At 38.6% G+C, this 25528-nt stretch overlaps 1 protein-coding gene and 1 long non-coding RNA gene across 3 annotated transcripts in view; one reads left to right on the forward strand and one right to left on the reverse strand.

Moving 5' to 3' along the window:
* Positions 1 to 21807, reverse strand: part of B3GLCT (beta 3-glucosyltransferase) — a 66788-nt gene extending 44981 nt beyond the window's left edge. Inside the window, exons 1-4 of one of the 2 annotated variants that reach the window (XM_026108921.2) lie at positions 21679 to 21807; positions 14321 to 14382; positions 10884 to 10923; positions 2465 to 2574 (exon numbers count right to left, since the gene is read on the reverse strand). In XM_026108921.2, coding sequence (XP_025964706.1) covers positions 2465 to 2574; positions 10884 to 10923; positions 14321 to 14382; positions 21679 to 21766 — 300 coding nt within the window. In that variant the 5' untranslated portion in view covers positions 21767 to 21807. Of the gene's footprint in view, positions 1 to 2464; positions 2575 to 10883; positions 10924 to 14320; positions 14383 to 21105; positions 21527 to 21678 lie in introns of those variants that run through there. The other variant, XM_026108922.2, reaches the window with a different exon arrangement.
* LOC112988409 (uncharacterized) lies at positions 21688 to 24709 on the forward strand. The gene is made up of 3 exons (XR_003260530.2): positions 21688 to 21801; positions 23449 to 23535; positions 24263 to 24709. It is a non-coding gene; the product is annotated as an uncharacterized LOC112988409 (long non-coding RNA).
* The last annotated feature ends 819 nt before the right edge of the window (positions 24710 to 25528 follow it).

A 25528-nucleotide genomic window follows, 5' to 3' on the forward strand; every position in this document is an offset into this window, starting at 1 on the left:
TTAAACTATTAAATAAATACTGCTAGATTCCTAATTTGCTATATTTCTGGTTAATGTACAGAGGATGTCCTTTAACCTCTAGGCTTTTTAGGAAAAGAAAAAAAGCTTTGCAAATACAATGAATTAGTTTAAGGTGTTTCAAAGAAAAAAAAAAAAAGGCCTTTAATCTATCAGACAAGTTTTCATAGAGAAATACACAGCCCTTTGTCTTTAAAATAATCTTATGATCCTAGGCAACTAAATAGCATTACTGCATCAAAACCAAGATTTCAGACAAAACCATCATTTTTCAAAAACAGTATTTTATTTGTTTTCCAATTGTAGATGTGTTAGCCAAAAAAGCAATCCTGTCACTATATTTGTTAAGACAAAAGGAGGACAGTCAAAAATACTATAACTTCACACTGACAGCTTCCTCATTCTTATCTTATGTTTCCTAGGAAGGCATAGTTTGTAGACCTTCTTAAAAGCAGAAAACTCAGAAAATTAAGAAAATTGGTAAAAAACCTAAAGGAATTTTCTTCATTACTATGGTCTAGCCATTGCTTAATGTGTCTCAGAGTTCTGGTTAATACTTAACAAATATCTATGAATTACTTTTTTTAAGTATGAAAACAATACTGACATCTACTGGTGCCCTGAACTATATATTAATTTCTCATTAAAATTTATTTTTAAAGTGTACAATGAAAGAAAATAAATGGACAAATTAAACATAAATATTCATGTAAATATGAACATGATAGAATCCATTTCAAAGCAACACAGATATTCTACTTCAATGTAGCAGTAGGTTTCCATTTTTCATTTTAAAACAGTGGAAAAGAATAACTAGTTAATGAAGTCTCAACATCTACAACTTGGTTCTGTGTCAATGGACAAATGAACTTAACGATTCAATTGATCCAGCCCTTTCTGTACTGCAGTTACACTTTAAGACACAACAATTTGGTTTCCTTTGCCAGAAAACAATAATTTCATATGTATTCTTTTTAATGAAAAATGTGAACTTCAAATGTTGATGTGCAGGATTGCAGAGATCTTCTGTCTCCTATCAGTAATTAGTACTATTGAGTCATGCCCAGAAAAGTTTAAAATCCTACAGTGGAACTGAGATTTGACAAAAACAACAGGGACACAAAGAATACGCTGGCTACGCTCATTTTCTTCTGTAAATTAATGGATTATCCCCTTTCCCAGATTTTGGTTATGAGAATTTTGGTTTGATTCATTTCCATCACAGCTTATCTAAATTGACATGAATGCTGTTTAACAGGTACAATTTAAAACTGAAAAGCATTACCATTTCAGTGTTTCCATAAAGGAATATCTTTAATTACAAAATAGATGTTTTTAAAAGCCACTGCAGTTCGTGCAGGTCAGAGGTAGTCACAGGTACGACTTCTTAATTACAAAAAAAAGATTTTGCCTTTCTCTCATAAAACATGCCTATATTTCTGTCTCACTGAAAGTATTCGTATTTCCAGTTCTTGATCTTCTCACCATTCATATTATGCGATATCAACTACAAAATTCAACTGAGATCCTTATTTTTAACAACTAAAGCCTTAATCATGTCTGCACACATGGTATCTGAACACTTGCCCCAACTCCAGAGATGACTCAGAAACAGCAAAACTCCACAGAGATGCAAAGTCTGTCCACACAACTGATTACACTAAGGGATTAAAAAGTGCATTTAGAATATACTTAATCGCAGTCAGTTTGATAAGCTTGAATAGATGAAGCCTAAAACTAGGAACCTAATCTAGCCATTCCAGTTTGGGGCCAAAATATGCATGACACTATTTATACCATACTTATTTTTCCTTTAGAGCAAAGATTCTGGAATCAAAAAATATGTCCAAAAACCTCACAGCAGGCTATTTCTTATCAGAATATGCATCCCTTTCCCTACTTTCTTTTTTTTAAACTAAAGACAAAGAAAACAAAGGATTGTTTATGTAAGTCTTAACTGTCAATATAAGTCTCTTAAAAAAACTCTCTATGCTAAAGCTTTACGAGTAAAATTTCATATTAGAATATTATGTCAAAATCAGCATAACACGCTACATATGAAACATAACATGCTGTTCCCAGATCCACAGGGCCAACCAGCAGGGGAAAGGCAGAGTGCTCGGTAAATAAATAAATAAATACATACTTTGCAAGTATTTATTCTTCAAAGTCTTTCTTTTTATCACTTCTATATCAAATGTCATTCCGAACAAAAGCAGTTGTTATACAGAAAGGTAGATAAATTAAAATTATTTGGTGTTAAATCACTGTATACAACCAGTACATTCCCACTGAAACAGTTTTGTCATAAGTACACACAAAAGACAATTAACCAAAGGAACAAAATGGATCATAAAAAAGGCACAACAAAAAATCATTTTTGTTTTTTAGTAAAATGCTGTAAAAACATATATAACAAGGTGCAATCTATATTATCTAAACATACCTTTCCAAGATCTGCAGCCTGTTTTAAAATATCTCTTTTTAGATCTTCTGCTCTCTTGGAATGAAAAGAATTACTTTGACTCTGGATGATAAATACAATTTCTTTTAATTCTGTGAACCAGAAAATAAGAAGATTTAAAGACAAAAGGAGTTATTTTAAGTTTTGCTCCAAAGCTATTGAGAACACGGCAGGGAGGGATGGGAGGAATCTATTTTACAGCAAGCTATTTAACTACACAAACATTGCATGAAATAGTAAAAAGAGCTAATTTAACACACTAAAATCCAAAGTAGTCCTTTTAAGAATTAACATGTAAAAGGCATGACATAACTATGAGATTTGCAGCAACAAAGCAATTTATGCACCTAGCAACAGTAACCACATAAGTCATATAATTTTATGAAGTTGCTTTCTAATACACCAGCACTCATTATTAATTACTATAGCATTAAAAGCTACTGGTCATAGACCAGCATCTCACCTAACCAGGCAATGGATGAACATGAAACAAAAGAGATACTTCCTGACTAAAGAGCTTAAAACCTCGGTCAAAGACAAGCATCAAATGGAGACACACACACACACATGCAGGAAAACAATCGGGTAATAGTCTTTCATACAATAGGATAGCATCAACACCTCATGTTTCCCTGATTTACAGTGTTTAAGCGTATCACAGTTAAGAACTTTCAAAAAAAGAGAGGAGACTTGGAGAAATTTAAAAGAAAATAATGAAGTAGCTTTGCAAACATTTATGCACAGAAAAAAGTGCTTATGAGAAAATACAAACGAGTGATGAAGGCTGATACTGCAAGGAAACTGAAGATAATTAACTTTTCTTGATGATAATAGGTAGAATAATCCCTTAGCACTTTGAAAGTTAGGAAAAGCAGGCAAATTTGATCTAGTGACCTAGTGGAGAACTAGAAAACAGCAGAGGACAACAGAGGATGAGAAGGTGAAAGGAAGAGAGAGGACTGACAACTTTTCCAAAATTCTAAGCAAGCTTGACCTAGGCCGTAAGGAGCAATCAAGGGATGAGATGCGGGGACACCGCACTGCAGTTTCAGCTGTTTGATGGCAGGGAAAGACTGAACTTCACTGATACTATGCAGAAAGCATGCAAACAATGAAAAGCAGGGCAGAACAACTTAGAGGTTCAAGCCAGTGACTGACAAGTTAATGGCTAAGGAATAAACAGGATATTAATGTTGTCTTCCAAGGTATAAGGAGATAACTAGAGGACTTGTGGGAAAGTGACCGACTGAGAACTCCATTTATATCCTGGTAAACTCAAGGTGACATAGCCAGATCAAGCGCAAGAGATAAGCGATGTTAGTTTGTTCAAGGAGAAGACAACACAGAAAAGGTAGTTTGAAATTTTGTAATAGAGAGTCAGAAAGAGGAAGAAATCAAAGATGAAGTGTTGTGGGATTTATATAGAATGCCAAAAAATGTGGAGAAGGATCAAAGGCCACGCAGAAAAAAATATATAGGTATGAAAAAGAATGTAGAAGTCAAACTACAGGAAGACGAAACTTCAAGAACAGCATCATTAATAACATTATAAAAGCTGACAAAGAAAATAAAGATAGAGTAAGTACCTCTAGGAGGTCCTTCTAAGAACAGTTCCAGGTATTTCTGGAAGTAACACTTTCAGAGGGGTATAGGAGATGTCAAATTGAAAAGGGTCCAGGATGAATGTTCAGTAGAGAAACTCTGGACAGTGATGGTTGACTGAAAAGCAGCCAGATTTTACTACAAGCGAAGTCTGGGTGGAGACGAACATCTCAAGGACAGAGCACCTTACAGGAGGCATGTCAAGTTTCTTGTCAGACAGAACAGTGCTCCAGCACTTCTAATCCGCAACTGCAGTGTGATATAAATTCAAACTTTACATGCTGCAATATTAGTTTATAAAACGAATATTCTTGCATCATAGATCAAATCAACCTACAAGGTCCTAGTGTCACACTAATATCCCGACCTCCAGGATGAAAATGCTAACATAGCAACTAGAGTAGAATGAATGAAGAACAGTGAAACAAAAAAGATGGAGAATAAATTTCCAAAGAAAGGAAGAAGGAAGCAGTGTCAAGGAAAAACTGTAAAACTGAGCACATGAAAAGTGTCACAAGAAAAACAGTGGCAACAAAAAGAACATTAAATATCTTTGCTAAGATTACAAGAAAAAAATATAATATCCAAGGCCTGACCATCTATTATGTTCCTTTTGTTCCTCCACATAGACAGTTTCTTGTTTGCTAATTTAGACCTATGACAGCCCAAACACAAGGTATCAGTTAAGTGTTTTTCTACTTTTACTCTGATGCTCTTTTTCCACAATTTATCAGCTTATTCATCAAGACAAACTCTGAAGATGTCAAACTGTGGTAAGTTTCTGATGATGAAGTTGTGGAAATGGCACAAGCACTGACGCAGATATCTGCACTGATTGCACATTGTTCTTCCACATAACATTCCTTCATCGTTCTGACCCACTTCATAGACTGCTTAAAAAAAAAACCCTGTGGAATAAAAACTTCTGAATACCAGCTATTCGTTATCTAGTAGGAAATAAATTCAGTGCAGAAATTAGCATCAATGAAGTGTAATTGCAATGAGAGTCAAAGGGCTAAATTTACATATACAATGGTGAAAATATCCCAAGCGATAAAAAGCAAAAACTAGATTGTTTTGTACAGTTACTGTTTTATTATCAGCACATTTATAAATATACAAACATCTGAATTACACTCAGTTTCACGTATGGTACACTTAACAACTATGATATCCTGAAATAGTATACTTTCTAGGAGTAATCTAACACCTACTTTGGTGTTACTGCTTTAGTCCAACGGAAATATTTTCCTCTGGTGTAGGCACTTTAATCCATAAAAAGAAATATGCACTGTATTGAAATGCCAACAAAAAGGATGTATAATTTTATAACTGTTTTAGTGCACACCTACATCAATTTTTTCTCAAGTTGAGAAACAGCCAACCAAGCAAGACAGAGAATGGAGTCTTTCAGAAGATTAATACCCAAAAGAGCTACTGATATACCAATACTTTATTTCTCTTGCTGTTGTCTTTTTCTTTTTCGTTTCCCTAAGACACTCCCACATTTGGAAACCATCTTCAATTTAAAATGCTCAGTGATTGGAAAGATATTGCAAGGTCAAACACAAAAAAAGAGCTGGAAAATAGAAAGGCTGAAACTCCTGAGTCTAATCATGACCACATCTCATTGCTAAACAGAATGGAGCCTTAACAAACTATCAACAGCTACATGTGCTCTAGAGAGTACAAAATGACTCTATGCAAATGTGTGTTCTTTAGGATCACCGCTAAATCAGTTCAAAAGATGGCAGTGGGAAAACACTGCCGTTTCAAAGATATGCCTTGCAAGACAATGACCTGAATGTTCTCTCTTTTTTTGGCAGTTTATTTACCACAAGAAGTAGTTTTAGTCAACTCTAAACTACAAAAGAGTTTATAATGAACATTTCAGGTATGCAAAAAAAGAGAAAGAAAGCCCCAAACACTAGAGGAATATAAGATGATGATGATGTTGCCTGTTAGCCTTTCTCTTCTAGCTAGTGGTTAGAGCATTCAACCAGGATGCAAGAAATTCAAATTCTAAGCTATTATTCAAGTGAGGCAGGATGGACTTGAATGCAGGCCTTTAGTGTTCCAGGTGGGCATCTTAATCATCAGGCTGCAAATAAATCCTGAAGTGGGTCTTCCCCATTCTCTCCTACTGAGCTAGATACAGAGAAGAGAAAATGACTCTCTAGCTTCCTGTTTACATAACTCACCCGACACAGTGGGCACCAGAACTATGTCTCTGACTCACTGAATATTTAAGCACTTCATTAAAAAGCATGTAGAATAGGCATCAACAGAAAAGACAGAGCATTGCATGATGATTATTATACTTTCCTGGGGTATGCGTGATGCAAGTCCAAATCCTTTCCAGCAATTATACCTATGTCTCCAAAACAACTAGACCAGTGGTTAAAACGCACTGTACTAAGTAAAAGAAGGCCACTAGTATCTTCACAGCTTTGTCAAGCTTAAATCAAGCTCTTCATTTCTTCAGAGCTTCTCCTAAGAAATGATGGGAAAAATTAATTTGTTTAAGACTAAATGAAATAGGGTTTCAACGAAAATAGGGTTTTAGTTTCAGTGAGAAAGTATAAAGTGTCTTTCACTATTTAGTCAAACACAGCAAAACAAAACTGTAGAGGTACTCTAGTGCTTTAACTCACACACTGGTGACTCTACTGTGTCGATCAGAAAACTCAGCTTTCAATTTGAGTGTCTAAAAATTAAGTTACTTGCCTATTCCATTGGTTTCCCCCCTGCTATACCAAATCTAAAAACAACCTGAAACTCCGACTCGGGATCTTTCAGTTCTTGTATTTTCAGCAGATTATTGCGGCACAGTATAAAGCTTCCATAGTTAAACCCAGAGAAAAGTCTTTTCTCACACTGAGATAAGAATAACAATTTCTAAGTGGGTTTATATCAAGTTATTGAGATCTTTCTGGATGAAAGGCAGTGTATGCATATACATATACACACACACGAATATATATATGATCTCAAATGTGTGTCTATACTTATTTATCATATATGCAATATGCATCATAATGACTGGTGATCTGTTTATAGCCTGCAGCATGAGAACTGAAAGTCATTCTAACTTCACTGCCCCTTAACACAGTTCGAGTATTTATGGTATTTTTATTTTCTGAGTTTTACTAAACTACTTGCCTTAGTAACATCTAAAAAACTTCAAAATCAATTTCAAATGTGCCACATTAAGTACATCTGTGTACCTTTTAAAATTAGAATAGTATACACATGTTCTTAAATAAATTATGCATCTTTTTATAGCTTTGTAATACATTAAATACATGGTTCACCACTTTAGAACCCAAAATGATGTCCTTACACTTACTTAAAAAAAAGTTCCTCTCCTAAGCATTTGCTCTGATACTAAAATAAACCTTATTTATAAGTAACAGTTGCCTGCCTTACACCTTTGTAGGCAACCTGGCATCTTCAAGATGATTTTTCCATGTGCCTCATACACGTAAGATCAAATACTTTGCTGTCAGTGTCTAAACACTGCATGTTGTTCTCACCTTTCCACCTAAACTTCCCTTAGTAACTCCTAGGCATGCTGGATAAATTGCATAATAGGCCAAGCTGGCTATTAAAAGAATATCACCGAGTAGAATGCTTTTGATCCTTTCAAGATATTGCAGATACTTGCAGATCATCCTCTTCGCAAGAATCAAATCCAAGAAAAAAGCCTCAGGACTACTTTACTCTTCTTCACTCATTTAGCACGTTAAAATAAACAAACAAACAAAACAAAACAAGACCTCACCCCACAGGCAAAACCTAGTGAATGTTCTTGTGGTGTGAGACACATCTCTAGAGAGAATAGTTCAGTCTACCTGGGATCTCAGCAACTCTCTGGAAGTGCCCCTTTCTTTCCACACATCGCAGAAGGAATCTAAGGGAACCCATGCTCCCAGGTTCAGTGCTTCCTTGAGTTTCCAGAGAAGGTAGCGTCATTACACAGTAGCCTCAATCAACGCACTGCTCATATAGGGGCCCCTGTCCATCCCTCAAAAACAGGATATAACCTAATTCAGGGGCTGTGCTGAGGCTATACTACAGGCTACACAATTTCTTTTAAAGGAAGCTCACAAATCTTGCTTAACGTAGCAATGTCCAGTTGTAAATGACTTTACCGATCTTGAATGCCAACGTCATCTACTTCATTGAAATGATGTATATTCAAGAAACTTTCTCAATTATCTACTCGGTCTATATTTACCAACAGTGAGTTCTCCTATATTCTCAGAAATTATGGTATATATTAAGCTCATCAGAAAGTTTTCAGTAGGAAGCTTTGTTCCAAGAATCCAGCATTCATATGTTTAAACATGAAAGATCAGCAACTACTACACCTGACTGATACAGTCAGTGCCTCTCTTCAAGAAAAGATTTCCCTCTGTACTTCAGACATGCTAAAAACAAAAAAACCACGGTTGGCCAGCAATCAGCCTGCTATTAGGCACAAATACACCCATCTTACACTCACCTGAAGACTTTTTGCCATGGCCTGGCCATAATGACCCAACATCAGTAAGCCACATCACTATGATCTTTTGGCTGGACTTTACAACATATTCACACAGGGAGCTCTTCACACACCAGGCAATGTAGAATGCTACACTGCATTTTGGGAAGACAAAGCTATGATGAGTTCATGAAGCCGAACTTCACTACACTTCTCCTCCAGCGGCTAGGAAATAGAAATTTTGATTTTTGTCTTCAAAGGAAAAGAAAGGCTAGACTAAGGACACTTAAAAAGATCTCTTAAATCTCTGAAATGAAGACTAAGAACAACTTTGCTTCCTTGGCACAAAGGTGCAGCTTATTTATAAAGGAGACAGAATTTGCATAACAGCCTGAAAAAGAAGAATGAAAAATCACAGAACTTAGAACCATCAAGAACTTCATGATTTTGCATTTCAAGCGGTGGCTTGTTTTTCTTTGATTTTACCCTCCCCATAGAAATGCTTGATAATATACATATTAAAAAGATTTTTTTTTAAAAAAAAAGAACACTTTGTCAAGGTAAGGTAGGCTTTCCATTAAAAAGGATAAGAGAAAAAAAAAAAGACCTATTGTGTCAGACCAATGATCCATCTAGCCCAGTATACTCTCTTTGATAGCTGCAATAGGAAACATTATTTAAGGAGATCACAAGACCTTCACTTTCTGCACTGCTCCTTGTACTCCACCAACATCTACAACTACTGTATTAGGAATGCTAGAAGCTGTATCACTGCCTATTTCTTTTAATATACATTTATGGACTAGTCCATGGACATATCTAATCCCCTCTTGAACTTGCTGGTACAGCCTAATTCCACAACATCCTGTCGCAGAAGTATCTGAATTTTCTACATCTGCACAATGTACTTTCATTTGTCTGCTTTAAACCAATCTCTTACTAAAATAAATAGATGACAGATGCTAGTTACACCAGTAACATAACTTTGTAGTGTTCCTAAATATAATGTTCCTAAATAATGAGATTATACTAAAACCTATAAAAACAGCACTGGTGAAAGTCAAAAAAAGTTGTCTGCAAATGCATGTCTGGGTGTTCTACGAAATGAGGCAAAACAGGTCTGCTGGGAGTCATAACAGCAGCAACCAGCACCTGCCTCTGCTAAGAGATTCCACAGAAACAGATGAAAGAACAGAGAGAAGGAGAAAATGGACTTCGTTTGACACCACAAAAAGAAGATGAACCGGGAAACTGAGTATTAAAGCTTCTATAAAAAGGCCCTGATCTCTCAATGGCAAAATTGGAGATTACTGGAACAAGGTATTTAATTATTTTCCATAAGAGTGGTTATCAGTGCTAGGGACAGAGCTTGCAACCAAGTCAAAATAAAATAACAGATCTTCTCAGTACCATTAAAAGTTCCATTAGCAACTCCAGTAAAAGCATACTAAGTGTTCCTGGTATTGGGCTTTGATGCCAGAGTGAACTTATAACTACTCAGAAGCTACTGCAACAGAAACATGGTCAGGCTGGCTCCTTTTAAAACAAGCAGATCTAAATGCTTGGAGATTAGAAGAGTCAGTCCACATTTCTTTAAAACTCAGATATGAACTGCTTTAGTGTAGCAGGTGCAGCACAAGGTTTCACTGCAGATATTGGAAGATCTCATTTGAGATCTGTGAACTGTTTGCTGAAGGGACAGCAGACCTGCTTTCAGACTTTATTAGAAAAAATTCCTGCAACCCATTGAGGCAGAATCTTGCAGTAATTTTATTCTCATAACTTATCTCAGGTCTGGTGAAAATTTATTTTACCACTCAGTATCCTATGTTTGAAGTGTTTTAAAAATACTTCTTTGCAGTTATTACAAGTCTCCTGCACCATGAGAGCCTATCAGAATGGCAGCATTCAGTATTATATTAAACCTTCACAAGAATTGCTATCATGAAATTTGATTTAAAACATCATGTATTACAAAAAGCAATGCATCAGTGTCATAAGGCAAAAGTGCACACTTTCAGAAAAACGCCTAACTACAAGAATTACAAACACAAATAAAAATCAAGAAGTTTCAGTTTGATGGGAATACATGAGCAAGGAAAAAAATATGTATTTAGGAAGCAGCAATTAACTAACAATACTGTTGAGCATTTAGGCACCATTTACAGTCATTGTTCATAGAGTAACTGAATTTTATAAATAGAAGTGAAAACAAATACAGATTATGCAGGACCAGCACAGAAAAAAATCTTGCAGTGTATAAACCTCAGTACTGGCTTAGTAAAAGTTTGCACACAAAAATTTTGTACTTACCTCCGCTTATTTTACCCATTGTTCCACTTTTTTCAGATTTCTAGAAAAAAGCAGGGAAAGCAAAATTAGGATGCAGGCAAAACCTCAAATATTTCTATAGAGAGATCCAGAGTGTGAAAACATTTACCAGCTTATACACGGATATATAGAGATTTTAACTCAAGGACTAGTAAGAATTTAAAAAAAAAAAAAAAAAAAAAAGGACTTTTTCATCAAGAAGGAAGGATTTTCTACGTGCTTGCATACTATTACCTGGATAATACATTAAAAGAATTTGAAAAAATATGATAGTGCTTTTTCATGACTAAATTTATACTGGAGCTTTCCAAGTTAATACTAGCAATTTTACCTTTTAGAAAAGAAATTCTTCTCTGTGATCAGAGCAAAGTTTGGAAAAAAGGAACGCCATAAAACACATCCATTCGAGGGTATAAAGAAAACCAGCTGATCATATCTGATCAACTACCAAGCACCTACTGAAACACAATTCTTAAAGAAAGCCCCCAAACCAATTTATATCAAGACAAATGTGGAAAGGTTGTTGCACATACCTAAATAAATCCCAGTAAAGTCATGTTATTACAGACATTTGTGATGGAATTTTAACAGAGTGCTTAGGAACAGACAACAGTGACATTACATTTGCATCATTACCCAGGAAACCAAGATATAGATTCTAAAAATATCTCAGGAGTGTATTCAACTGCTTCTGAGTAACAGAGGCTGGCTGGAAAAGCCTGTTTAAGAACTGCTGACTGGCGGAGAGATTGGACTGGAGAACTACCTTTGCACTTCCTACAAAAACTGTGGCGAGGAAAGCAGAGCCTATATTTATTTGAACAATTTCTCCTTCGTAATAGCACCTCAGTGCCTTGGATTCTCCATAAGTAAAATCAAGATAATAATTACTAATAATTACTAAGATAATAATTACTACACAGGGATGTTGTAAGATCTATCTTGGTTCAAGTGTTTTGAGACGTTCAGATAAAAATACCATACTTGGTGCTTCTAAGTAATAATTTTATACACTTATCCTATGTTCATCACTTACCTGCTATTTATAAGCACTCTTATCCTCCCCATTTCTCAAATACTATATCCATTTAATCCTATTAGACCTTCTTGCATCTTTCCCCCTGTCCAGGTCTGACTTCTACACTGAAATGCATAATCAGAGTGGAAACTACAAGCATGGTGTACTCTATCAGCAGACCAGTAACTAAGGTAATGTACAAACTGATGTAAATTTCCCAAATCACTTTCCAGAAATGACACCTAAATCACAGAAAAAAACCACACTAAAATTAGTTCCCTCAGTTTCAACAGTTTCAGCAATGAAATTCAGGCTAAAGCAATCTGGAAGACTGGTCATCTCTGACAATCAAGAGGCAAATCCACTACACAGGTCTGATGTACATTTAGTTTTAGAATAAAAAGTAACTGTCCAATTCCTTGTCCCTGTGTTCAAATGAGATGTTTATTTTAGATAGCAATCTTCATATTCAAATGATTCAAGTAACCATTACGCCTTTAACATTAAAATAGCTAATTATACATTTAATACACCAAATGCATCACAGACACCAAATATAACTGAAAAGGTATCCATCTAATAACTAAATTAACACTTTACTGACATGGTGAAATAACTAGACTTTAATGCTGAGTTGGGCAGATCAGTAGAAATCACTTGCACAATCCTCACAGTTTCAGATCTATTTAATATACATGCACTTCCTCACAAACCAGGAAGGAACACTCCTTGCACATAAACAAAATCAGATACCCAGTTCCCTTTGCAATTCATGACACTATTTTAAACGCACAGCTCTCTAACCTCCTGGTCAGCCCTCTGCAAAATGTTTTCAGAATGACTGTTGTGTCAGTGCTTATGGCCCTTTTTTGCTGACTGAGTGAACAAAGTTTAAAAAAAGTCTTTAAAGACTTAAGTTATCTTGATGACTATACACAGTACTGCCAAATGACAACATAAGATGATTTACCACATTCTAAATTAACCTATAGCCTAATCAACATGATGAGATTAACTTTGCATGCAGACAAGTTATGTGCTCTGTGGTATACACAGTAAACAGGTCATAGTTGACAATTACTTTTATTTTTTTAGGCTACTGTTTAAAATTATTGCCTGTTCCATTTCTGTTACACACACAGAGACAAAAAGGGATTTCAGCCTGAAGAGTTCTAGGAGGCACCTCTGACTTCATCCAAGAGAAGCTTCTGAAACTATAAAATAATAGGAAAGCTTTCATAAAGTATATCCGATCTAAGAGTGATGAAATTAAACATTTATGCTGGATTGAAACAGTACTGGAATTTGATAAACAGCTATTTAGAAGTAATGAAAACAGGATGACGTATCCTCTAGCCTGCCAGATAAACTATAGCAGATCAAGAGTTTGAAGAGGGATTACTTTTAATTTATGAAAATTGGTGTAAGTACAGTAGTCATCAAACAAAAAACTATTAAGAAACATACCTTTGACAATACTTTTATTATATTTTGATCCGAGATGACCAGATATAAGTGGCTTTTATAGATTCTGCTGTTGACTAATTGCAGTATTTTTGCTCGATTTTACTCTCAAATTTGTCTTTATATATACATATGTATATATTTTTAAACACACACGAATACATATCTTTATACACACACAGAAGTCTGTTAAAGAACATACATTGACACATGCCTAATACCCATTATGTTGCTTAATGGAACAGTAGGGCTTGCTCTGACCAGCAGTTCTTCTCGTCTGCTAACATGGGATTCCATATACCAGGTTTACTTGAGCCATGATTTGCACAGCAATATGTAACAAAGCTAATTTAACAGAAAGACTCGTTTTCTTCTTAGTGTATAGTATATTTAACAAAATGGAGAAGAAAGGAAAACATCTCTGGAATAATAAGGAATAATATTTTGGACAGCATGTGATAGCACTGTTGACTTCTAAAAACTTCAAAATAGCAAAGTTTTTTTATTGCAAGTTTCTAATGTACTCTTAAGTTGATTTTTGAAAAAGAAACTAAGTTGTTTTCTGAAGTACTATTTTGTTCTACAAAAAACCTCAAAAAATTCTCTTAATATAAACCAACATAAATCAGAAAACCCAATGTAAGAAAGGAATCAAAGGTGCTATCGATAGGTAGAATTTCAGTAATTCTAAGAATCTGAAGGATAAATTAAGATGCTAGTAATACTAGAAGAGTAGTGTCATGTGTAATGTGTGTCCCATTAAAGGCGTCTCATGTGTCTCACGGAAGAGAAAGACATTGCATGACATTTAGTCTCACTGAAGTCAATGACCAAACTAATCAATGTCACAGATGTTAAACTTTCTGCTCTGGTCTCTTCCAGATGATTATAAGATCTCCATAAAAATGTGGCTGCTCTGGCTATTAGAATTTAGTACCTGTAGCACTGGTAGCTCAGTCTTTTCTTCTGCACCTTCAGGAACTATATTTACTGCAAAAGCTGAAAGAAAAAGCAGACAATTTTTTTCAAATTACAGGAGTTCATTTTCATACTTGACAAAGTTCTGCACAGATAGAAAAAATATTTAAGTAATTTTTCACATTAAATGATACTATATTGGCGATAATCCTTTTGAACATAAGGCAGCCTGTTCTTAGGGAACCTATGCTTTTACAGCCTGACAATTCTATTCCCACCCATCTCTGAAAAGATCACTCTTCGATGCAAAGCCAATTTATCTTGGCTTCAGGTCAACTACATCCCACTTAAAAAAAAAAAAAAAGAAAAGAAAAGAAAAGAAAAATTACATCTGTCCACTCCAGTAGTTCACTCGACAGCACAACATGCTACCAAATGGGAGACTTGCACTCCATTCTGTCTTTTAGGTTAAAGTTTGGGTTATCAAAGCTTCACTTGGAACTACAGAAACTGACAGCAGCTTGGACAAAATTGTGTCATACTTGAGGGTGGCTGTCATGTCTTGAATGTCTTCTTTGAACAACAGTCTAACTGCTTTCAGCATAACAGTAGCTACAGATCCAGGTAAGAAATAGCTTCTCTTAGGCAAACCAGATCCACATCTTCCACCTGACACAACCATAATTTTAAGATCAACACAAAACACCCTTCCTCCAGGATATGTATTAATTACATAATATTAAACTGAAGTATCATCACCTCGTAAATTCAGCTCATTTGCAAAACTGCAATGTAAGTAGAATTTTCAGGCTTTTGTTTTTAAAATGCAACTGGGGAACTGCATTCAGAGATCTGAAATAACTGTGATTGACAAGAGATGCTGCCTCTCTCACAATATTAAATAACCCATGTCACACAGCTTCTAAACTTGATAAAATGTTAATGCACATGAACCTTGAAACAAATCAAACATCACTCAGATAATCAGGAAAAAAAGACCTAGTTCATACCATACTGTTGACAGCACAAAGGCCCTATAGGAAGTTTTTTTGTATGACCTACTTCATCTTCACATCACAGAATGGCTGAAGTTGGAAGAGACCTCTGGAGATTGTCTAGTCCAATCTCCCTGCTCAAAGCAGGGTCAGCTACAGCAAATTGCTCAGGACCGTATCCAGTCAGATTTCCAATATCTCCATGGATGGAGACTCCACAACCTCTCTGGGCAACTTCTTCCACTCTTACAGTAAAAAATGTTTTTCTTATGTTTAAATAGAATTTCTTGTGTTTCAGTAGTTTGTGCCCACTGCTTCTTGTCCTGTCTCTAGGCACCACTGAGAAGAGTCTGGCCCCTTCCTCTTTACACCCTCCCTTGAGATACTTACACACATTGATAAGATCCCCACTCAGTCTTCTCTCCTCTAGGCTGAACAGTCGCAGCTCTCTCAGCCACTCCTCATATGAGGGATGCTCCAGTCCCTTAATTATCTTCGCGGCCTTTTGCTGGACTTGCTCCAGCAGGTCCACATCTCTCCTGTACTTGGGAGCCCAGCACTGGACAGAGGTGGCCTCACCACTGCTCAGTATAAGGGAAGGATCGCCTCTCTCAAGTCTGCCGAGAATGCTCTTCCTAACGCAGCCCAGGATGCTGTTGGCCTTTGCTGCAAGGGCTGGCTCTTGAACAGCTTGCTGTCCAGCAGGATCACCAAGTCCTTTTCTGCCAAGCTGCTTTCCAGGTGGTCAGCCCCCAACGTGTATTGGTGCCTACAGTTCTCTCTCCCCAGGTGCAGGACTTGGCATTTCCCTTTGCTGAACTTCATGAGGGTCCTCTCTGCCTACTTCTCCAGCCTGTCAAGGTCCCTCTGAATGGCAGCACAACCATCTGGTATATCAATCATTCCTCCTGGTTTTGCATCACCTGCAAACTTGCTGAGAGTGCACTCTGTCCCACCATCCATGTCATCACTGAAGATGTTAAACAGTACTGGTTCCAGTTTTGACCCCTGGGGTACACCACACTGCTGATCACAGCCCTTTGAGCCTGGCAATTCAGTCAGTTTTCAGTCCACCTCACTGCCCCTTCACCTTGTCTGTACTTCAGTTGGACTATGAGGATGTTATGGGAGACAGTGTCAAAAGCCTTACTGAAGTCAAGATAAACAGTACCTACTGCTCTTTCACCATCCACCAAGCTACATATCGCATCATGGAAGGCTATCAGGTTGATCAAGCACAATTTCCCATCCATAAATCCACGCTGACTTCTCCCAGTCACCTTCTTGTCCTTCATATGTTTGGAAATGGTTTTCCAAATGCCCTTCTTGAAGATAGGAGTGACATTTGCTTTCTTCCAGTACTCAGGAAATTCCTTGCAATAACAACGTCCAGCTTCCTCAGCACTCATGGCTGCCTCCTATCAGGTCAAAGGGACTTGTGTATGTCCAGTCTGCTTAAGTGTTCTCTAATCTGATTCTTCTCCACCAACAGTAAGTCTTCCTTGCTTATACTTTCCCATGAGCCCCAGGGAACTGGGATTCCTGATGGCAGGTCTTACCAGTAAAGACCATGAAAAAGAAGGTACTTCATCCTTTTCCATGTCCTTCGTCACCAGGTCGCCTCTCATTCTGCAGCAGGCCCACATTTCCCTAGTCCTCCTTTTGCTGCTGACACACCTGCAGAAGCCCTTCTTGTTGCCCTGACCAGATTCAACTCTCCAGGTAAGCTTTGGCTTTCCAACCCCCATCCCTGCACACTTGGACAGTATCCCTATATTCCTTTTGGGTCATCTGTCCCTGCTTCCACCCCTTATGCACTTCCATTTTATGTCTGAGTTTTGTCAGGAGCTCCTTGCTTATCCAAGCAGGCCTCCTGCCACCCTTGCTTGACCTTCTGCACACAGGGAGGGACCATTCCTGAGCTTGGAGGAGACGATCCCTGAAAACTGACCGGCCCTCCTGGGCATGTTTTTTCTCCAGGACCATCTCAGATATCAGTCTTTCTGTATTGTTAAGGAAGGTGGTAGACTCAATACGCCGGGCTAAAAGTGATTTTTTTTTGCAGTTCCCTCAAACGCAATACAAACCCAACACTCACACACACCATTTGCTAGACAAACTGAAATCTGAAGTTGTGATGAACATTAGCCTCTCTCTATGAACCATTATCCTTATCCCCAGTGACTTCAGACATGCAGGCCCCCTTTTTTTTCCAACAGATAAACATATTAAAATGACTTGGCATCTTTTACACTAAATAGTCTAGAAGACTTTTTCCGACTAGTACATTTAACACAGGCAAGAACTGTTCAGGTTATTTTGAACTACCAAAGAATCACTCACTAAGCAGCCTGAAGACAGCACAAAAAAAAAAAGAAAAAAGAAAAAAACACTTAGGAGTTTTGACCAAACTTTTCAGTCAGGCAGACTATATGAATTTATTTTAGCAACAAATATAACACCGTACCTCTACTACCTTACTAGCAAACTGCTACGCTCACATAATATAATCGGATTTGAGCAAAGCACTCTTCAGAAGTAGACAGGAATGTACCAGCATGGTAAATTCAAGCCTTCCTAGGACGTGGCCCGGAAGAATTGCTCTAAGGTAAAGCAATCTGATCTCTTGGCCTGGAAATAACTATCATCATCTATATTTCTCAGGAGAAAGCTAGAACGAGAAGAATCTGGTGAATTCAGGTGGCATACCACTTGGAAACTGAGAGGATCACAGGGCAGCTAGGAAATCTAGTGCCTGGGAGCAAGTGGTCACCTCTAGGTTAATCCATCCACCCACAATTCACTCCCCAAGGAGCCCTGAAAAAGGTGTGCTCAAGAGTGGACCACCAATAGCAAAATTCTTCTAACTACATACAGCTCATGACCAATCAGTTGTGCAACATAGGTATAAACTGTAAACTCTCTGTGGCAAGGATCTCTTTCTTGTGAGTATAATACACAAGCACAAAGATGGATTGGCTATGAACCGAGAGCTATCAGATGCGACTATATTAAACTAACAATTTTTCTTGCCCAAATATCATTACTAATTCCAATAACTGCTATAGCTCTCTCTCAGTATAGAATTCCTTAGGAAAGACATCTGTCTCCAGAGTTGGAGGTACCTTTGCCAAATCCAGAAGTTCCTCCAGCCCCTTTATGTTTGTATTGCATGAAAAAAAATCACCTCAGGTGGACCACCGACTTATTATAGGACAAAGAAAAAATATTACAAGAAGAAATTGGTCAGCTGGTAAACTTTCAAACTCTGTAGATACCACAGTAACATAAGTGCTAATGATTAACTGCAGGATTTCCTGCAAATAAAGCTATCTAAAAAAGAAAAAACAAAAAGGAACTATTTCAAATGCAACCTATAATTTTACTTTTGTCACTTCATTATTTATAGAACTGTATACTTAAAGTTTGTGGGCACAAGTAGCTATTCACATGATTTGGTACAAGCATGAAGAAGGTGAACGTGTTAACTGCCAGTCCTCACCTTCTTTCGCTAACTGCTCAACAGTTGAAGCTAAGTAAGGAAAGAAATTTTACACAGACTGTACACTTCTGTTTTCATCAATCTGATGTTTAGTTCCTTTGAAATGAGGATTAAAATCAACTGAAAAGGCTAGCCAACATTTTTTGATCCATTTCCACAAAAACTGGAAACTTAATCAGAGAATGTAATACAAGCAGTCTCAATTGCTATTTTTCTCAAGTGTTTCATTATTTCCATGAACATTTTGGTAAGTGGACTTGCTTATTTTACTAGAAAGTAAAAATCAATCATTTATTTTCATTATTCAGCAGCTGAACTGCAGGAATAAGGACCAACAAACAATTAGGTAAGTGGAAATAAATACTGCAGCATTAAAAATACAATATACTGTATAAATGTATATTTATAATGTTATAACATGGTATTACAAATGTACAGGTAACCATTTTTTCAATATTGCCCTTTCAAGTGTAAACAACTTACAAATGTTTATGATTACATGTCCTTTAAGTGCAAAAGAAGACATTAAAAACAGAGGAGTTAATTTTTTTTGCTTTCGTAGTTAAAATCCATTTGAGGCAGAAAGACAGCACTTCCAACATCTTCCTCTTTAAAGGTCTGATTCAAGGCTGACCGAACCCAGAGTCATTCCAGTTACCTCACTTGGCTGTGGACTGGTTTAAATAAGCTACAAAAAAAGTTATGATTCCATGACTTACGTATGCCAAAATCATGATTAATAATAACTACTTCAAATAACTAAAGCCATTACATCATGCACAGTACATTAAACATTTGAAATAGAATTTCTGCATATTTATACTAATTTTTTGCTGCTCACCTTTTTTTGGCCTACTTTTGTTTTGGTGAGGGTTGTTTGAGTTTTTTCCCCAAAATTTCAAAGAACAGGAGTCTGTGTATAGACATGATTCCAGAAAACATCTGCACTGCCACTGTCAGTCAAGAAGATAGGATCTCCTCTAATGAGACAGCCTGGGAGCACTAGCAGATAAATTAGTTTTACATATTTACACGCAGGTTTTTATACCATTTCTTTTTCATTGTTGCTACTCTATCCACCTCAAAGACCATGATCTAGCCAGCTAAAATGAAGATGTGCAGATTTATCGTGTGTGGGGGGGAAGTGATGCAAGCATGATTTCCAGCATCTGAAACATCTGACACAATAAAAGGAACCCATTTTGATCCTTGAATTAGTATCTTTAAGTTAATGCCACATATGGGGAAAAAGACAGCTAAAATCACCACTATAAACCATTAAAACATTTTTAAACGTGTTGTGCATACCAGTATCTTTATGAAAGGTAGATAGAAAAAATTATTAAAAGAGCAAGCACCACCATTATCCCTTCCGATTCTCTGAAAGTCAGACCAAACAAAATTATCTGAATATATTTTCCCATTCTACAAGCTGCCACTTTCAAGCTGCAATTTATGACATGATTCAACCAACCGACGTGAACTACATTTCTTCTATGAAATGTAATCCAAATGATTTCTGTTTTCCAAGAGCAAAGTTGATTACTTCGCAAAGTTATTATTTTTGCCATCTCAAAAGCACTGGGTATCTAGGAAAGATAGGACTTTAACACAAAAAGATACTAAATACAGTAGAAGAAAGTCCCGATACTGCAACAAGCTTCAAGTGAACAAACCCTATGCAATCATTAAGCAAGACACACTAAACTAGAGACAACTGCACAAGCAAGAACCCAAGCTTTTCCATTGCTGCCTTCTAAACTTGTCCATCTATCTATATAAAAGCACATACACGCACACACAGAGAAAGATCGGAGCTGCTGTCTCTGACCATGATGACAACCTGTTCAAGCTCATGGGTGGTACAGCATCTTGCTGAAACACTGGGGTAAAACTACTCACACCCAGAAGAATGAAATACAGCTTTAGGAAGAACAGCAGGTATTAGGACTCCTCCAAAAGTCAAGCTGCATGGCTGAAATGAAGAACTTCTTACAAAAGAAAAATCGAAGTATCACTTTTTTTTTTCCTGAAAACAGGATTTTGTATTTGTATTAGGTTTCGCCTCCATGGTTTCTGACCCACGTGCCATGCTAGTGGAAGGAAATTGGAGGCTGAGAACAAACCAGCAAGCCTATGCCGACAGAGAAGCCAACATTCAGGAATGCAAACAATGAGAAACAGAATAGATGTAAACATTATTTCCATTTTATACATTTGCCGCAACAGCTCCGAACTCCAAGATCCTGTCGTGATCTGACTGCTGACACGCTACTAAACCTTCTCTTGTAATATTCTCCCACCTACCAAGACGCATTAAAAACGTCTGTAGAATACGGTGTTTTCTTCTTTTTGCTGACATTTTAACCAGGCGGTATTGCCTCTCGTAAGATCCGCGCAGGCAGCAAGGAGCTACTCCAAACACGAGTACGAGTCGCTCGGCGGTGGGTTTTAGCCAGCCGGAGGGTTTTGGACGCGCGCTGAGGGCCCCCGCCAGAGCCGCCCCGCAACGCCCCGGCTGCGCCCCGCAGCCTGCGCCCCGCACGCGGGACCGCGCGGCCAGGGCGTCCCCAAGGGCGGGAAGCGGGTCCCAGCGCGGGCCGTTAACGGCCGCCGCAGCGAGGGGCTCGCGCTGCCCCGTCCGCGGGCGGCGGCGCCCTCCAGCCCAGACCGCTAACAAACTTCAGGGGAAGGGGCGCCTCCTCCTCGCCCGCCCGGCCGCTTCCCCTCGCGGGGCGGGACAAGGCGGAGAGGAAGCAGCGACCGCGGCTCCAGCGCCACCCCGGCTCCGTCCCGTGCCCTTTCCCCTCCGTCCCCCTTCCCGCAGGGCAGAGCGTCCCGGGTCGCCGCGGGGTCCCGTCCCGTCCCGCGGTCACTCACCCCGGGTGCGGAGCGGTGGAAGAAGGAAGAAGAGGTGGGCGAAAGCGGCCAGAAGGAGCCAGCGGCTGCAGCCAGGCTCCCGAGACATCTTGGAAACGGCCGCAGAGGCGCACGGCGAGCGGGGTAGGAGGAGAGGGGCCCGGCCGCCCGCCTTTGCCGCAGGAGCGCAGGCAAGCGGCCTCCGGCTGGTGGCGGCGCGGCCGCCAGCCCCGCTCCCTCCTCCGGCAGGACCGCGCGCCAGCGCCAGGAAGGGGGGGGAGGCGGAGTGCTGGCCGCGGCGCCATCTAGCGGGCGGCAGCGGCCCCGCGCTTCCCCTGCCGGCGCCCGCCGCGCTGCCCGCGCCCTCTCCCGGCCTTCCCCGCTGCCAGCGCCCCAGGGACACCCGCAGCTCCTGCGGCCAGCAACTCTTGGCCCGGCCGGCCAGTCTCCCGGCCCTCCTGCCTTCCCCAGCTCGGCCCCTGACAGCCAGAGCCCTCCTCCCCACTCAGCCCTCACCTTTGCGAGCCCAGTTTCCCGCAGGGATCATCAGGGCAGCATCGACATTCAGCTTTCACACACAAGCCAGGACCCCGATCCACCCTCTCCACCTCCCTGAAAGCCACCAGAGGCTAACGTGTATGTCCCAAGGAGCACATGCAACACAGCTGTTCCCTGGAGACACCCCAGATCAACACACACCATTCAGCTTTTTATACTGCTGCAATATAAAATGATCTAATTTAATTTTGAAATTATGAATAATGTAACACATCCCCATTTATGGCCATGAACTAAATACTCAACATAAGAACCCTAAATAATCCTCAGTAGCATAGCTCTCCATATTCATTATCAAACATCCAGCATCCATTACCAAAAACTATTAATAATGTCTTTAATTCTTAATGCTAAATTAATAACTATTGCAAGTCCTCGAACAAGGATCTTAGACGAGTGTTTTTTTTTTTTTAATTATTAGCTTCATCATCCTCCACTCTCAAGCAAATTTAAACACTGACAGTCAAATGTTATCCAGCACTCTTGATCCAAATTAGTAAGTGGCCTGGTATACTTCTAAAACATACCTGACAACCAGTTGAAAGGCATAGGTAACACCTTCAGAGAGTCAGTTCATAACTACCTGTGTAAGCAGGTAGCCCTGCAATACAGTAATGCCATTGCTAGTAACAGGCCATAAGCTTTGTACTGAATTTGCAAGGCCTCAGGACTGAAGCCTGCCAGGCTTGTTCTGCCTGAACTTTTTCTAACTGACCAGGTGTATTTTATCTCTGTTCTTCTGTATCTTCTCTGTATCTTCTGTTTTATCTCTGTGTAGTACAACCATTTACATAGACAGCAGTAACAAGAAGTTATTCTATGTAGAATTAAATATTTACAACTCTAGCACAATGATGCAGTGTACAGAAATACAGGCCTGGTATGATAGCAGATGCCTAAAAAAGTGGAGGCACAGGATGCAGCATAGAGGAGTACAGGCACGAGATACGAGATGGGGCAAAGTCTTGGCACTGGAGATCCTGTAGCTGTAAACAACTCACCAATGGTCAGCTGGAGAAAACTGATTTTAGGAGCATATCAAAGAGACAAAGTAGTATCTCACATAAGTAGAAGGCACCATATACAGTAAATTCAAATGTAACATGAACCTGCAGATCAATGAAGAAAGAGCTAAGGTGTAAAAGCATGTTAGCAAACATAGAAAAAAGACCCCAAGCAGATGCTAGAGTGAGGAAGAATGAGTCATCAACATGAACATCTTATTCCTCCCAGTGAATCCTCCAGATGCTGACAAATCACCACAACATCTGACCTCCACTGCCAGAATTAAACTACTGACCTTAGAGGAACAGTCAAAGGGTAAGCATAACACCAGGAAAAGGGGTAGAAACCAAGAAGTGTGTATACAATAATTTAACTGCATTGTTATTTTTTTTTCTGTGACAATTAGATCTAGACTAATAATGATTAGACTCTTCAGATTTCAATTATACTAACAATAAATTCTTGGCATTACTTACAAGGTGTGCTTCCTCTTGCCCCAAACAATATTTTGAGTGCAACACCTAGCACCCCTAGGTAGGTGGGTACTCATACACATGAATTCCAGTTAGATCTGTATGTGCAGGTTTTCCTCATAAACACCCAAAGAAGGTTTCCTGCACACACAGTCCCCTCTTCCCAACCTAGTCATTCAGTGTCCACTATTCTCTCACTGGTTCAGCATACAGGCAAACTATAAGCTTCCCATGTTTTAAATCCGGTAAGGCCAGCAGCACAGGACCTAACTTGGACTCTTCCTAAAAGCTCTGCAGCTTTTAGGTCGACTGCATTTTTCTCCTGACAGATGAAGTGTTCAATAGGGTACCTTAAGTATGCCAGAGAGGTGATTGTGAAGATGAATGGAAATCTTTTCACAGTGATAAATGTTCACTCTCCCTGCAAGTTCAGGCAAACACATCTACATCACTTTAACCTGGTGCTAGACTTCACACTTTTCTTAAAAACTATCTCAACGGAAATATATTAGCCTGATTTCCTTAGGAAATTAGATTTAATTTATTCATCTATCTGCTTTATATTACAGGGGACTGAAGAGAAAGGGAAAACAGGACACAAGCGTGAGCAGCCACAGATTGTGATTTGCATTACACAACAATTTCTTGTTGCTGACATTCTGATTCACTGGCCTAAAAATAATCATTCTGTTGCAAATTAAGCAGAAACTTTCATACTGTGTTTCTCTCTGATTTTATGTGCATGTGCATTACCAGAAAAAAAGTGTTCAGTAATCCTTTCATTTCTATACCTGTCACACAATAAAAGGTGTGAATCCTTCTGAATATCATGTGTATCAAATGTATCATATTGTTTTTCCTTATAAATTTCACGAATGTTTCCTGGCCTTTCTCCTATTTCTTTACTCTGCGGTGGTTTCTACAAGTATACACATACTTTATAATCAAAGATCATGCCCACAGAAGTTGGGCTAAACTTGAAACTTCTCACTTTACAATGATTAAGATATACCTATGTCAATGTTTCCCACTTAGCAAGTCAGTAAGGAAAAAATCTTTTGTTGAGATATAACCATTGTTTTGGTTTCTCACAAATCCAAGAAATTTCATTGCACTCACTAGAAATAAGGAACTCTTACATGAAACCTAACGCTCTCCAACTGTTAAGAAAAATAGCACTAAAATGTTTTACATCTTATGTTTGGGGCTACGAGGGGGAAGGAGGAAATAAATCTTTTTCTTGAATTCTACTATGCATACAAACTCAGACTGTGTTTTTCTAACTACCCTCCCTATTGGGGATTTTCCATTGCAGACAGGATGAAAATAATGAACTTTTTGGTAAGGAATACTCAGTTTCAGAGCAACACCACACTTCCTTTCCTGCTAGTATTACATAGATCGTATGTTAATAAATAATTCAAATGTAGCATTATTGATGTGCCATCTCTCAAATTATCTAGGGAGACTGCAAATATCAAAGAGACGCTGTCAGATAGATGCATAAGATTATGCACATCAAATTTATTTTGTCCTCATGTTTATATTTTATCAAGCATAAAGATAAACCTTCACAATGTATATAAATGCTACTTACATTCTAACAGTGCCATTTAGGCTGTTTTGTTCATTCATTCCCTTATATAAATCAAGGGATAGCCAACCATTCTAGCCCTGAACAAAATGTTCCGATAGCCAAAAAGCCCCAAAAGTCTCCAAGTATCAAGGGAAAAGGGAACACTGGGAGTTTAGAGGCAGATGACAAGAGTCCTTTTGAGCCTGGCTGGGCTAGCACGTGGTTCACGGGTGGCCTCCCCTTGTAAGCAGGCAGCCCA

Source organism: Dromaius novaehollandiae, chromosome 1, assembly GCF_036370855.1.
Source record: "Dromaius novaehollandiae isolate bDroNov1 chromosome 1, bDroNov1.hap1, whole genome shotgun sequence".
Lineage (NCBI taxonomy): Eukaryota > Metazoa > Chordata > Aves > Casuariiformes > Dromaiidae > Dromaius > Dromaius novaehollandiae.